Below are 16,038 nucleotides of genomic sequence, written 5' to 3' on the forward strand. Positions count from 1 at the left end.
AATTTGTATGGTTTTGATATAAACATCAAATTAATTATAAAAAATGTGCCCCTTTAGTCCCAAAACTCACTTTCGATCAATTTTTAAGCCAAATAGTCCACCATCTCTCTAGTTCCCACAATTTCAACGGCAAAATTGAAACACAATTTGTTTCTCTTAAAAAAAAAATACATGACAATCACATAACCACTCCTCTAGGAAAGGAACCTTAATTATATCCACTAGATCCATAATCGAACAAGAAAGTGTAAAGGTCACCTGTAGTTTACTCTTTCTTCGATTATGAATTTGGTGGATAATAAGTTGGATTCCCTATTCAGGTGGTGGTCATCTGATTGTCATGTGCTTTTTTTGGAAGAAAATAAATTGTGTTCACATTTTGCTATTTAAATGGTGGGTACCTAAGAAAGGCACGCACTTTTTGGCTAGAAAACCGATCAAAAAATGAGCTCGCGGACTAAAAGGATGCTTTTCTTTTTTATATTTGATGGACTAAAAAAAGTTTTACCAAAAATTTAAGAAACCAATTTGGCAACTTTCTTTTATTATAATATAATCCGCATGTGTAATATTAATAGGATCAGGGGCTGATGGGGTCTCACAAGTTTGCCTTTTAGGGTCCGTTTGGTTGGATTGAGGAAAATATTTTCGATAGAAGTCATTTTCCTGGAAAATCACTTCCTTCCCCATATTTTTCCAGTGTTTGGTTATTTAGTGAAAATATTTTCCAAATTCCCTTTTTTCATTATTTTCCGGTGTTTGGTTTGTCAGTAAAATATTTTCTGATGTGTTTGTTGATATGTTGCAAATGTTTTCTATTTTCAAAACATTCAATTTATTACAAGTTATTTTTAGTTTCTATCCATTATAATCATATTATCATTTTTATAAAATATTTATTCATATTACACCATGAATTCTTAAATGGAATTATTAATGATACTAATTAATTGACTTTTTATCTTCCTTTTAAAAAATCATTAAGGGGAGAAGAGTCTCTTTTATGAAAATTTGAAAGTTTAATTGATGATCACTACCGAGATCCATCAATGAAAATTTAATATAATTATTAATTGACTGCATGCATATAATCGTTAATTAAGTGAACTGTGGCAACTAAAGGTAGTAAATTAAAGGTACATGATACCAGAAGTCGCTGCCACTATGTAGTTAGTACCTCATGAAAACTAATCAAAGTTGACCGAACTCAAAGTAACACTACTCTGTTTTCTTGATATATGGAAACCAGAGTTCTTAACTCTTCAAAATATTATTCAAGTTTGGAATTGCTAGGGGCCAAGAAAAGATAATTATAAGTGTTTTGATATCCCAGAGAGAGAGAGAGAGAGGGGGGGAAGCTGGGTGGTGGAGTGGGTCTTCAATTGTCTCAATGGGAGGTGGAGTGAGGCCGTGATTTTCCATCTTTCGGTGAAAGCTGTGTGAAAGGAAAATAACTTCAGAATGATAGACAAGGAAGTTATTTTCCTTCTCTAGGTGTAAGTTCTTTTCCATTGGAAATCATTTTCCCAAATTAATTAACAACCAAACATTGGACAATGTGGAAAATGTTTTCCAGAAAACATTTTCGCCCAAACAAACAGACCCTTAATGTAATTGAGTTGGAAAATAGTGTGACAAAAGTTGAAATATGATGTGGTTGAATTAAAAAATGATGTAATAACATATGAAATTATAAATACCCAAAATCAAGAAGAAATACAACTTGTCAGGTCTCAAATCCAGATCATGGGGCCTCTCTAGAACTAAATATGTAAATCCAATCTAAGAAACAATGGTGTAATAAAATATGAAATTATTAAATACCCAAAACCGAGTAGAAATACAACTTGTCAGGCCTTGAGTCTAGATCAGGGGCCTCTCCAGAACTAAACATGTAAATCCAATCTCAAAAATAATTATTAAATTGCAAAGATTGAAAGACACAAGAAAGACACAATCTAAAATAATCAAAATCCAATTTAAGAAACAATTATTAAATTGCAAAGATTGAAGTGCACAAGAAAGACATAATCTGAAAGAATAAAAAATATTTAAATAAGATTGGAATCCAAATCAAAGAGATCGATAATCAGAATCATGTGATCAAGAGGTGCCGCCACTGCATAAGAAAAACTCTATCCTTCATCAATTAGGAAACACTCAATACGATTATATTTTTCTATAAAACTTCCCAAAAATTACAATCTAAACCGGACGAATTTCAGTATGTCTATTATACGTGGTATTGATTATTCCAAGTATTGAATAATCAATACTTTCTTTTCTAATTTACATTTTTAATAAAATTTAGAGGTGACATCCCTCCCCCATGTATGGGGTTTGCCATTATTCAAAAAAAAAAAAAAAAGAGACTATTCCAAGTATGGAAAAAGAAAGACATCTTTCACTTAGATATCAAATTGTTAGAATTAAACTTTTTATTGGATGTCTCTTTTGGAAACTGCAGTGTACCATCCGTGGCCGTGGGTACGCCTCTTTTCATTTATCTTGGCATCTTAATTTTTCTACATTTTTATTTGGTTTTCTCATCTCCAGCCGTTGGAGACTAAATTTTGACTTTTCTCAAAGTTATACTTGCTTCAGGCACTAAGAGACTTGTCAAGAATGAGACATGCAAATTTAAGCATTTAATTAAGAGAGTTCAACTTAGACTAATTTGCTTTTCTTAAAAGAAAAGTAAAAAAACTTGGATTAATATGCAACTAAAAGTTCCACCTCAGGTTTGACAACTCGACTGGAATTTTTTCTTTTTATTTCAATTTTAGGTGGACCAAGTCTGCTAGTTCTCGGTATAACATGTATTACAAGTTGAGTCAAAGCGCTCAGTTGTGGTCCCAGCCCCCAAAAAAAAAAAAAAGAAGAAATAGTAAATTTTTATGCTTTTGACTGCAACCAAGTATTCGCCAGAAGGTCTAATGACAGGTATACAGCGAATGGGTTTAATCAAGCATTTTTGAACATACTAGAGACTAGACCAACTATTAGTTTTTCTTTTTTTTTTTCCATTTTAAACTTTTTGAACAATGACCAGTTTTTTATTTTTTTTAGTTCTTTCTTTTGTCCTTAAAGTGGATGGAAAATAGGGCTCCTCTTACTCTCCTATTACCTGAGAACTTAAAAACTACTTACAAATTTATGGGTGAAATGACATCAGTTTTGATATTCGAAACTCCAATGTCAAATATCAAGATCTTGTGCAACGCATTTGCACAATATAGTAGATCTTCCAAAGAAAAAAAAAAGGAAAATTCTAATGGTAAATCTCAAAATCAGAAAGATTCTCACGTTTTGAGGAACAATACAAGTACAAATTAGCTTTTGAGAAAGAAAAACAAGGAACTATCGACTGTGGAGTGATATTTATGCATGGACATTAAACATCACTGGAACTGAACTACTGAGGCTTCTGGCACGTAAGAATGCAATACTTAAGCAGACCATTTTTGAATGTGTCGAACACTGACGGCATCATCAGAAACTTGATGCTCATTTGCCTCCATCCTATTAATTGAAATTGAGAAAAGATGGAGAAATGGTTAAGAATTATAGCAAAGAATTACAAGGTAGATAATGGTAATGAATTGGCTATATATGCCAGTGAAATACACAATGCTTACCAACATGTCTAACATACGACATGATTCCCTTCCATGACAACGTTATCTTCCTCATTTCTGCATAATGTGGAGCAACGTGTGGAGACCAGTCTGCATACTTGATCTCCTAATTAACAACAGGAGGCTTAGATAATCGGGAAAAGGAAAACTTTGTGATGAAGAAAAATAATGATTCTGGTCGAATAAATGAGCCGCAAAAAGTAAACGCAATTGAATACCTGAAAAGAGCATGACTTGAATAAATTCATATAATCAGCAGCAGAAATCCACTTAGCACGACTTCCGCTCACCACTTGGGTCAGTAACTTTTTCTCATCCGGATGCAAATCTTGTTCAAGGGGCGAAAGATCCCTATGACACCAAGTAACTAAAATGACAGTAGCACCAGGGGCAGCCACCCGATTCAACTCATGAACAAACTTCATCAAGAAGAAAATAACATCAGCAGAATTTTACATTATTGACATTTATGTGATACCTACGTTCAACAAGTAGGGTAGATAATCATTTTTAAAGAATGATAAAAACAAAAAAACAAAAAAAGAGAAATAGTAATTGTAAAGGAAGCTGCGACAGGAAATATAACCTTTGTTTTGTCGCTTATGTGATCTGCACATTCAATGCACCAAATTAAATCGAATGAACCATCTTCAAATGGCTGATTCAATGCATCTTCCACTTCAAAGGAAACCTGCTATGTACGTTTTAGCAGCTGTTAGGAAAAGAAAGCAGCACTACTATATATCTGCATAATGATTTTGCATCTTTTTCTTTCTTACTTCTCTTTCTAGCATTGTGGTGGCTTTTACTTGGAATTTGGAGTAAAGTTCCGAGTCATTCTACAAAGTTTATTTGAAATGTGACTTGATCTGAATTTAAAACTTGGCATAATCAATAATATATTGTTAATCTTCTCTATACTGACATGCATAATAATTAATCTTAATTTGAATTTCATCTAAATCTAATAGTGTATAAATTATTAGTTATTGCATAGAAGATTAATTCTACATACATACATCTATATACATACACACATATATGTATATATATATATATATATATATATATGCATGTATATGTGCATGTGTGTGCATGTTGTGTGTGTGTATGTATGTATATGTATATGTACATGTATATATATATGTATGTATGTATATATACACATACACATACACACACGCACATATATATGTATGTATATGTATATGTACACACATACGTATGTATCCAAATTCAAGAGTTAACATCATTACCTAAGCTTATTGATAATACATATTTGAATTCAATTCTATTATGAGATAATTTTATCCCCTAAAATTCAGGATTCAAAAATTTTGCATTTTTAGTGTATAAAAAGTAAAGGTGAGGATGGATAATCAAAACAAAACTATCACAAATTAGGATTCTTGAAACTTTTGAGTATCTGGTTTGCTTTCATGAACACAATTTATTACTTTTTCAAAACCATAGTAGTAGTATGCACTCTGTCATAATTCCTTAAGAAATGGAGGAATGAAAATTTTTACTTATTGTGCACTTGCATAAAAAGAGTGAGCGGCAAGGGTGATTTAACAATTGATAACTTCTTGCAAATCGTTCAAAATTGTAAGACGGAGAGTTCATACAAACCTGGCTTTCTAATCCTTGGGCAGCAGTTAGAACACGAGCTCTTTCAGCCTCAACAGGGCTAAGGGTGATGCCTTTACATTGAGAACCATATTTACTTGCTAGGTACCTGGTGCTGCCACCAATACCGCATCCAACATCAAGTATGTTTCTTGGTTTCTTCGATGGATCCTCTGCATATTATTTCATGATAAATAATGCCCGTTGGTTGACTACTAAACAAAAAAATGAAACAAAAAACGACCAAGTTGGAGAGGAGAAAAAACTAGAAATTATGAGGAGGATGTTTCACTAGGAAAGAAAATAGACACATTGAAAAGCAATCAAACCATTTCTTTTTTCAATGTGTGCATGACCTAAACCCAGAGTATCAATTACAGAAATTGCATATGATTGCCCCAAAAAACAAATTCTATGCTTAATTTATATTCACATTGCATCAGGCTTGTCCAAATTATAGAACTAATCCTGTACTTTGACCAATTTGTAATCTAACCTTTTGAATAGCCAAATACCTAAATCCATTGCAAATGTAGTCAAAGAAAAACTAAAACCACTAAAATGAGGAAAGACCAACAGAAAAAAGAAAAACAAAATGTTGCTTCTGTTTTTATCCTTCCCCAATTGATTATCCCCATTTACATGTGCATGTACTATTGGGTGTAGAATTTGGTACTTCAATTCAAACTAAGGGATTTAAAATTCCTCTTTAGATTGTACGTCGGAAGTTTAAACCCTACATCTAGAACTTATAGTTAAAAAAAATTCAAAAAGTGTGTCAGAGCACCTCTTTGGTTTAGATGAACTTGCTTGCTCTCTAGCCCTTTATACAACGCAGTTGGATTTCTCCCCTATAGGGTAAGATAGTATAGATATTACTGATTGATAAAAAAAAGTTGAAATGGTGTTGTTTGGTCATGAACTAAAAGTTTTATTTTCTTTCTTATGTGTGAAGAAGTATTTGACTTGAAAGGAAATAATAGAATTAAAGTGAGGGCTGCGTTTAATTGCCAATATTGTATTTAAAGTGAGGGCCAGGTATTTGACAAATGTTTTGCTACTGGGGGATTCGACTGTAATCTGATCAAATCACAAGGCATACTTTTTAATTAGGTCAAATCTCAGGAAATATGATTGAAATTGACCCAATTTTGAGTGATACCAATAAAATTATGTGTTGATTTTTCGAAGGTAAGCAATATTTTGTGTTGTTAAGAACAAGATGCATGACTAGCGCAATTGGCCGAGAAATCAAGGTTTGTAAAATCGGGATTCCCCGTAGGATCGATTTTAGTTTCACAGAATCGGATCGTAGGATCGTAAGATCCCACCAAAAGCTCCTAAATTTACTAAATTAATGAAATTGAAATTCATATACCATTTTGTACATCCTAAAAGATATCAAATAAATAAGTTACTCATCAATATATAGCATTTTTTACTTACTATCTGACAAGTAATAAAAAGATGAAGAAGTTACAGCCGACAACATTTCAAGAATGTTTTGATTGCCAATTGCCAATCACAAAAGATCAATAATATGTTTACAATTTCGAATTAATGAAAAATATGTACGTAGTTGAAGAATGAAATTTTTAGAAAAGTAATATTAATCAAAAAAGGTATATATATGAATATAAAAAAAGGTTATGCGTGTTAGAAGTGCATATACATAATAGGTGTGAATTGAATGTGTTAACGATCAAATATTGAACATTCATTACAAAAACTTAATATATATATATATATATATATATATATAAAGCTCAAATATTAAATGGGCAGAAAAAGTTCTGGCATTAGATTTCATTTCATCATTTAATTCAAGTATTTAAAACTTCCTGTGGTTTCACTAATTAAAGTTGCCAAATACAAATTTCAATTATTGAGAAAAAAAATAGGAGCACCATCCAACAGAATAGAATTCCTGGTATCATATAATTTCCTACAATGTAAACGAAAAAAGCTTGAGAAAAGGTAAAATTTGTACATTTCGATCCTAATTTCACACGCCATTAATTAGTCACTATTGCATTCATGTTTAAACGCTTACAAAGTAGTATGAGTATGAGAGAGGAAGATGATGATTTTGCTGCTCAGCTTTTCACCCAATGCAGAAGATGAACTTTTTCTGCAATAGCTGTCGACTGTAGCTTGTGGGTTCCTGGTAGAAGCCGCAGCGATTTGTCTTGTGGGTTCTTGGTAAGAGCTGTAGCCGAAGCTTGAGGTGGTTTGATGGTTAAAATTAGGGATTTGATTTGGGCAGCGGAGAGGAGAAGAGAAACGTCAAAGCTCTGCTTGAGGGGAAGATGAAGAAGGCCCGAAGCTTTTTGACGGAATCTTTTGACTTTGAGGCAAAATTTGTTAAAACATTGCAACTAAGGCCTGCAATTGAGTGTGAACTTACAAGCCTACCCCAAATGTCGATTTTTACTTGCAAAATGAACCTTGTATTCCACAAATTAGCAAAAAATTGTAGGATCGAAGTAGGATCGTAGGATCGTACGATTCTATGCGATCCTACCGATCCTACCTCGATCCTATATAGATTCAAGGAATTTGCGATTTTGAGTGCGATCCGGATCGATTTTGCCTTTCCGGATCGTACGATCCTACGATCCGGATCGCGATTTTAACAACCATGAGAGAAATGCTATTCCATCTTAGATAATTCTTTAATATTAGGTGGCTGTTTAAGATTAGAATAAATTTTATATACATTGTAAGTATATATACTGTCAAATTCAAATTTTGCACATGTATTATATATTTAATGGTAATAGTATATACACTGACAGTATTTATAAAATTAATCCTTAAGATTACGACGAAGTATTTCATGTAGTAGAGATTCTGACAAGAGCACTTATTTAGTGTTCAATTTTATCATTTGGGTGCAAGGTTACATAAGTGCCTTTTCTATTAGAAATGTTTTATCAATTTATTTAGTTCAAAGTTCATGATAGGGAGGTTATGTATAACTTTTGAAATCATAGGGGGGTTATGTAAAAAAATGCTAAACTACAGGTGGGTAAAGTGGAATTTATCCTAAATAATTTTCAACTTTACATAAGGGTATTTTTGACATTTTAGGTGACTCCGTTGCGAATGATCATTCCCATCACTTTGACACTTTAATCCAAATCATGAGGGGGTTATGTATAGTTTTTGAAACCATAAGGGGGGTCATGTAAAAAATGCTAAATCCCGGGGGTAAAGTGGAATTTGCCCTTTATTAAACTATCTATACTAATTAGATTCACGTCCAAAACGGGTCGGAGACTATACAAATTGATAGCCGGGGTAGATGACTCAACGAAGTCACAATCGAAATTAATGGGAATTAATCTGCACCCAAGTAAAAAGCTTAGCTCTGCAGCAAAATACAGTTTTGTTTCATAACTACAGCATTTGTACTTAGAGAAGAAAACTCGAGATAAACTGCCAATCCATAACTTAAGAGTGGTGCGTTGAATATACCTGATACAGAGGCAAAACGGAGGGCCGCCTCGATCATGCGAGTCTGAGCAGAATGGACATCAGAACCAGGGACAACGGAGCTAGAGTCATAGAAGCCAACATGAAAGTGATCGCCAACTAGATCCTCTACTATTTTAGATTGGACATCATATGCCATCGCAATTGCCTTGTTCATCTTCTCTGTCTCCACCTTTCCCTCTGTATCCATCTTCTCCCCCTCCATTATTGTTGGTTGTACCGCACAATCCTGTTAACCTTACTCAAGTTTTAGTGCCAAACTAATGAAGGACAGAAAGAAAGATGGTTTTTTTTTTTTCAGGGTCACATAATATGCAGGTACTAATTCTTTCCTGCTAGACAGCAAGTGTTCCAGATCTAAGCAAAAGAGAAATCCCATATATTAGCATGCAAACAGCTGCTGGATTTTTCCAATAACGAAGAAAAACAAACGTCTGAAATTGATACCCTAAAATTTTTACAAAAAAAAAATCAATTAATGAAGTGGACCACAGAAATTGAGAGCCAGGTATATAATAATTACCTAGCTAGCAAAGAACAAAAGCTTCAACGTGTCCTGAGAAGCAAAGCAGCACGCTAGACAACTTGTGAGAAGAACGAGAGAGAGGGAGAGGGAACAATGTGGCACTGAGTGTATTGGCTTTCATTGACTATAAAGGTACTAGCATGACAAAATCTGCTTGTAAATGTGTTCCAATGTATGGGGATATTTATTTAAAACACCTTTGAGGTTTATAACAATTTCATGTTGCTCCATTCAAGTTTTTGAAAGGTTACAATGATCTCCTTTATTTGGACGTCTAGAGAATATGTGTCATTCATATTAAATAAAATTTAATGTCAAGGTACAAGAAGGAATTTACCAAAAGGAGCTCTGTGACCAAAAGGATGCATTTTTTTTTTTATATTTAAGGGACTATTTTAGCTAATTCTAATTGCGAGGGGCTAAAAAATTATCAAAAATGGAAGGAAACAATTTGACAAATTTTCCTTTATTGTAATATTATTTGCATGTGTAATATTAATGGGAAAAAATTTAAACAATCTAAAAAGTTGACCTTACAAAATTGTCCTGTTTTGGGTATGTGAAATGAACATAGAACTCATTCCTTAGCATTAACAGAAATATTTGACGGAATGACTGCTAGTATACTGATTTAAGAATTTAGTGATTATATTTGAATGGTCAAAAGAGTACGAGGGGAATAGTTTAGTGGTTGTTGGACTTTTTAGATTTGTATTGAGAAATTTAGTGGATATGATTACCCTTAAATTTTGACACTTGATTTGTGTTTGGTTTATTTGTAAACTAAGAGCAAAATGCCATGAAATAACCAAGGGTATGTTGATTAATTAGTTGAGTGGTTAAATTGAGACGAGAAATAGTTTGGTAGCTACAAGTAGATGCCAGAAATAGTTTAGTGGTCGCCATTTTTTTTTTTTTTGCCCAATAATAAAAGAGCAAAATTTGTTATGCAACGTGCATGGTGGTTCACACATGCAAGTCCTCCGTTAGCTCCCTTGATTTTCCTTGCAGATCCCAGAAAAAATATTCCTTATGGAAACGAGCTAAACAGTGTAAATTGAGTAAAACTATAACAATAAAGGATCAAAATAGTAATACTTCCAAATGGATAATGTCCAAACTCCTAGAAAAAGTGGTCAATCTTTATTATACGGAAGTTTGTCAAAATAGTCCCTCATATTTTTAATAAACACAGTTTCAGTCACTCACATTCAAAATCAATCAAAATAGTCTCTTAGATATTAAATAAAAATGCGCCCATTTGGTCTCAGAACTCACTTTTGATTAGTTTTCATGTCAAAAAGCGCACTGTGTCTTAGGTTCCCACAATTTCAATGGCAAAATGGGAACATTCATTTCACTTGAAAAAAAGAAAAAAAAAACTGATGACAATCGCATGATCACTTCTCTAGGAATCCTAATTCTTATCCACCAAACCCATAGTCGAACAAGAAAGCATAAAGGTCACTTGCAGGTTACTCTTTCATGTTTGATTATGAGGTTGGTGGATAAAAATTAGGATTCTCTATTCAAGAGGTGGTCATATGATTGTCTTGTGCTTTGTTTTTTTTTTTTTTTGGAAGAAAATAAATTGTGTTCCCATTTTGCCATCAAAATTGTGGGCACCTAAGAGGCGTGCACTTTTTGGCCAAAAAACTAATAAAAAATCAGCTCTGTGACCAAAAGGATGTATTTTTTTATATATATTTAAGGGACTATTTTAGCTAATTCTAATTGTGAGGAACTAAAAAAGTTATCGAAAATGGAAGGGATCAATTTGACAATTTTTCCTTTATTATAATAGTATCTGCATGTGTAATATTAATGGGATCAGGGGCTTTATAAGTTTTATTTTCCACAAGTTTGCTCTTCGATGTAACTGGGTTGGAAAATGGTATAACAAAAGTTTAAATATATTGTAATTGATTTGAAATATAGTGCAATAAAATGTGAAATTACTAACTTATCCCGAAATCGAGTAAAGTACAACCCCAAATCTATGTTTTCAGAACCGGACCGGATAGCGACTCGGCCGAGATCAGGGGTCAGGGGTCAATGGGTTCGACCGGGGGTCGATAGGGGTCGAACCGGATGACGTCATAAATAAAAATTATTTAAAAATTAAAATATTATATATATAATATCTAATAATATATTGATATTAATAAAGGTATATTCATATATATTTGATGTTTCAAATATATTTAACAAGAAAATACAAAGAAATTAGAACAATCAAGTAGCAATTTATATTATTTAATAAATATTAACAAGTTTAGAATTAAAATTATGAATTTAATTGAAAAATAACATCAAATTTTAGGACAATATTTATAAAGTATCAAATATTTGAGGTATATCAATAAGTTTTAACAATTTAGGGGGTCAAAACATAATATTAAAAAGTTTAAAATTTTTTTAAAAAATTTACCGTTGAACCGGAAAAACCGATTTTTACACGGTCAAACCCGATTTTTGACCGAATTTTAAATTTCCGATTTTTTAATATGACTCGGACCGGCTACCTGGCCGGTTCCCGGTTCGACCGGCCGGTCCGGTCCGAGTTTCAAAACAGAGCCCCGAATCCAAATCAGGGGCCTTTCTAGAACTAAACATGTAAATCCCATTTTTAAAAAATTATTAAATTGCAAAGATTGAAATGCACAAGAAAGACGTAATCTCAAAGAATCAAAATCCAATCTCACAGAGTAAGATTGGAATCCAAATCAAAGAGATCGACAACCAGAATCATGTGATCAAGAGTGCAGCTATTACTTAAGAAACACTTTATTCTTTATTACTTAGAAAACCACTCAAATCTTTATCCACACGTGAATCACCAGTTATACCTTTGATTATTTTCTGCAGGTATGAACTATGAGGTCAATTGGGTGTATCCACCATGTAAGAGGCAAATCAAAACTCAGAAGAAATGTAAGAATCTATATCCAGAAACCATTATTGCGCATGACAAATTGTTTTATACGGAAACAGTACCCACCACATGCGAGCCAAGTTAGAGCTCAGAAGAAATACGTGGTTGCTGCGGAGTCAATCTCAAGAAAACAACGTTGCACCTAAGACATTATTTTATTTTTAGCAGAAAACCTTAATTATAAAAGTAAGTAGACGGACAATCATAGAGGTCCAGTGTCGACGCATCCAACGCTAGCTCACCACATCTTTGGATTGCATTTTTTGCCAAAAACTTTTGTGAGAATTTTTTTATTATATATTCTAATTACATTTTTACTTTACATACATCACATTTTAAGAAATACATTATAATATACTTTTTATATAAAAACTCTCAAATTTTGTCCTCAATTATGATTTACTCTTAAGTCTGTCATTATTGGTACCCTTTTTCAGCACAATGGCATAAAAAAGACAGTTATTAATCTAAGAAACAATTATTAAATTGTAAAAATTGAAAGGCACAAGAAAGACATAATCTGAAATAGTCAAAACTATTGGAAAAATATTGGGGTCCAAATCGAAGAGATCGACAACTAGAATCATGTGATCAAGAGGTGCAACTACCACTTAAGAGCAATGAATTCTTTGTCAACTCATGAATCACCCAGTTGCATTATTGATTATCTGTCGGTACGAATTCGATGTATCCGTCACATAGGATGCAAATCAAAGCTCAGAAGAAATGTAAGAATAGACATCTAGAAACAATTATTATGCATAATAAATTGTCTTATACAGCAAGTTAAATTCTATCTAGTTCAAATCAGTTTGTATAATTTTTAATACATTCGGTGTAAATTTGTATGGTTTTGATATAAGCATCAAAATAATTATAAAAAATGTGCTCTTTTAGTCCCAAAACTCACTTTCAATCAATTTTTAAGCCTAAAAGTGCACCTTCTCTCTGGTTCCCACAATTTCAACGGCAAAATTGAAACGCAATTTGTTTCTCTTAAATAAAAAATACATCACAATCACATAACCACACCTCTAGCAAAGGAACCTTAATTCATATCCACCAGATCCATAATCAAACAAGAAAGTGTAAAGGTCACCTGTAGTTTACTCTTTCTTCGATTATGAATTTGATGGATAATAATTACGATTCCCTATTCAGGAGGTGATCATATGATTGTCATGTGCTTTTTTTGGAAGAAAATAAATTGTTTTCCCATTTTGCTATTTAAATTGTGGGTACCTAAGAAAGGCACACACTTTTTGGCTAGAAGACCGATCAAAAAATGAGCTCGCGGACTAAAAGGATACTTTTCTTTTGTTATATTTGATGGACTATTTTGACTAATTCTAATTTTGATGGACTAAAAAAAGCTTTTTTTCCGAAACTTTAAGGGACCAATTTGGCAATTTTCCTTTTAAAATATAATCTACATGTGTAATATTAATAGGAGCAGGGGTTGATGGGGTCTCACAAGTTTTATTTCTCACAAGTTTGCCTTTTAATGTAACTGAGTTGGAAAATAGTGTGACAAAAGTTAAAATATGATTTGATTGAGTTGAAAAATGGTGTAATAAAATATGAAATTACTAAATACCCGAAATCGAGTAGAAATACAACTTGTCAGACCTCGAATCGAGATCAGGGGGGCCTCTTCAGAACTAAACATGTAAATCCAATCTAAGAAACAATTATTAAATTGCAAAGATTGAAATGCACAAGAAAGACATAATCTAAAAGAATCAAAATCCAATCTAAGAAACAATGATGTAATAAAATATGAAATTACTACATACCCGAAATCGAGTACAAATACAATTTGTCAGGCCTCGAATCGAGATCAGGGGGCCTCTCCAGAACTAAACTTGTAAATCCAATCTATGAAACAATTATTAAATTGCAAAGATTGAAATGCACAAGAAAGACATAATCTAAAAGAATCAAAATCCAATCTAAGAAACAATGATGTAACAAAATATGAAATTACTAAATATCTGTAATTGAGTAGAAATACAACTGGCCAGGTCTCGAATCCAGATCAAGGGGCCTCTCCAGAACTAAAGATGTAAATCCAATCTAAGAAACAATTATTAAATTGCAAAGATTGAAATGCACAAGAAAGACATAGTCTAACAGAATCAAAATCCAATCTAAGAAACAATTGTTAAATTACAAAGATTGAAATGCACAAGAAAGACATAATCTGAAAGAATAAAAAATATTTGAATAAGATTGGAATCCAAATCGAAGAGATCGATAATCACCAAAATCATGTGATCAAGAGGTGCAGTCACTACATAAGAAAAACTCTATCCTTCATCAATTAGGTAACACTCAATTCTTTTATCCACTCGTTAACAACCAAACGATTATATTTTTTCTATAAAACTTCCCAATAATTACAATCTAAACCCGCTCATAGTCTCACAAAATATGTAGTTAAAAACTCAATTTTCTTTATTCAAACCCAATTTTTGAGCAGGTCTGATCAATGTCTGTTCAACTCAATTGATTAACTCAGACCGAATACCCACCAAATCCTCGGTTCAATGTTTAGAATCGGTCGGTCCGTATACTTTAAAAACACTCTATTATATGGTGATAGATAATTGGCAGGCATGGTGGATAGGAAAACTCGTGAAACCAATGCGTTGGGATTTTCAGCTGCATATCTTCATGGGACAAGATTCAGAGAGCCAGCGTATTTCACAGCTGCCATACATTTCTGGACCAGTCTTTCATGGGACACTACAAGAAATTTAGTCATTAGTGACAACATTTCTCAGTGATGAAAAAAAATCGTCACAGAATAGGGTCCTCTAACCACAATACGGCAAGTTGTCACAATTGAGTCAAGGAAGCCAACACATCAGTGACGACCTTGCATTGTTGTTACAATTCGATTCCCGCCAGGAGTCATGGAGAGAGCGGGAACTGCAATAGTGACAACTTTCTAAAAGTTGTCAGTATTAATAGCACTTTCTTTGACAACTTTGTTATTGTTGTCACTGATAACATTATATAGCCGCTAGTGACAACCTAGTCTTATCACTGTTTGATTTAAAATATTTATTACTTTTTGCAACTATTACTCCTAATTTTTTGTAATCATTATGTGTTCTCTAATGATTTTTAACTGTTGTATACTTATGAGCCTCCTTATTAGTTTAATTTTCTTGTATATGTAATAACTTCATTAGAATAAAAAATAATTAAAAAAATAAAAAATTCATTAGTGTAAATAAACTTGTGACTACTTAACTTAGAATGATTATTAGTTAATTTGATATGAATATAAATAAGAGTTTTCAAATTGAACCGGTCATCGAAGTGGATAAATCCTAAACTCCATAGTTAATTAACTAATACACTTTATGTATTAGTTGAATTGTGCATTTTTTTTTCTTATTTGAAGATAATGGATTAATAGTGAAGTTTTATAAATAGTAGTTATAATTGATATAAAGTTTTAGCACCTATAAGAACTAGTTAAATTTTATTAACTTGCTTTTCCATTTATATGAATTTAAAAATTTTGCCACTCATACTAAAATTTTTAAAATTGTGACACAAAAATAATGAATAAAAATGAAATTTATATTTCAAATACAATTATAAAAGACAAAATTGTACCAATTTTTCTTGTGTAAAAAGGGGGAAATTATGATGTCCAAATCTAGTTAAAATTCAAGACAAAAACAAAGTGGCGCAATTTTAAAATTCAAGGCAAAAAAAGAGGCGCAAATTTGTCCAAGTCTCTTGTACTACGTAGATGCAAAACAATACTTTTCTAAGTGTTGAACTCTCTCTCT

General features: G+C 32.5%; 1 protein-coding gene across 2 annotated transcripts; it reads right to left on the reverse strand.

The window, feature by feature from the left end:
- Window positions 1-3,252: 3,252 nt before the first annotated feature.
- Window positions 3,253-9,397, reverse strand: LOC113775090 (probable tocopherol O-methyltransferase, chloroplastic). Of its 2 annotated transcripts, none has more exons than XM_027319830.1 (7): window positions 9,289-9,397; window positions 8,748-8,994; window positions 5,271-5,440; window positions 4,225-4,329; window positions 3,857-4,057; window positions 3,639-3,744; window positions 3,253-3,522 (listed from the first exon to the last, which is right to left on the reverse strand). In XM_027319830.1, the coding sequence occupies exons 2-7, from the start codon at window positions 8,968-8,970 to the stop codon at window positions 3,416-3,418; spliced, it is 912 nt and encodes a 303-aa protein (XP_027175631.1). In that variant the 5' UTR covers window positions 8,971-8,994; window positions 9,289-9,397; the 3' UTR covers window positions 3,253-3,415. The 2 variants fall into 2 exon arrangements, with proteins under 2 accessions (XP_027175631.1, XP_027175630.1); XM_027319829.1 differs by having other exon boundaries at window positions 8,748-9,122; window positions 9,289-9,389.
- Window positions 9,398-16,038: the final 6,641 nt, after the last annotated feature.

Source organism: Coffea eugenioides, chromosome 6, assembly GCF_003713205.1.
Source record: "Coffea eugenioides isolate CCC68of chromosome 6, Ceug_1.0, whole genome shotgun sequence".
In the NCBI taxonomy this organism is placed as follows: domain Eukaryota; kingdom Viridiplantae; phylum Streptophyta; class Magnoliopsida; order Gentianales; family Rubiaceae; genus Coffea; species Coffea eugenioides.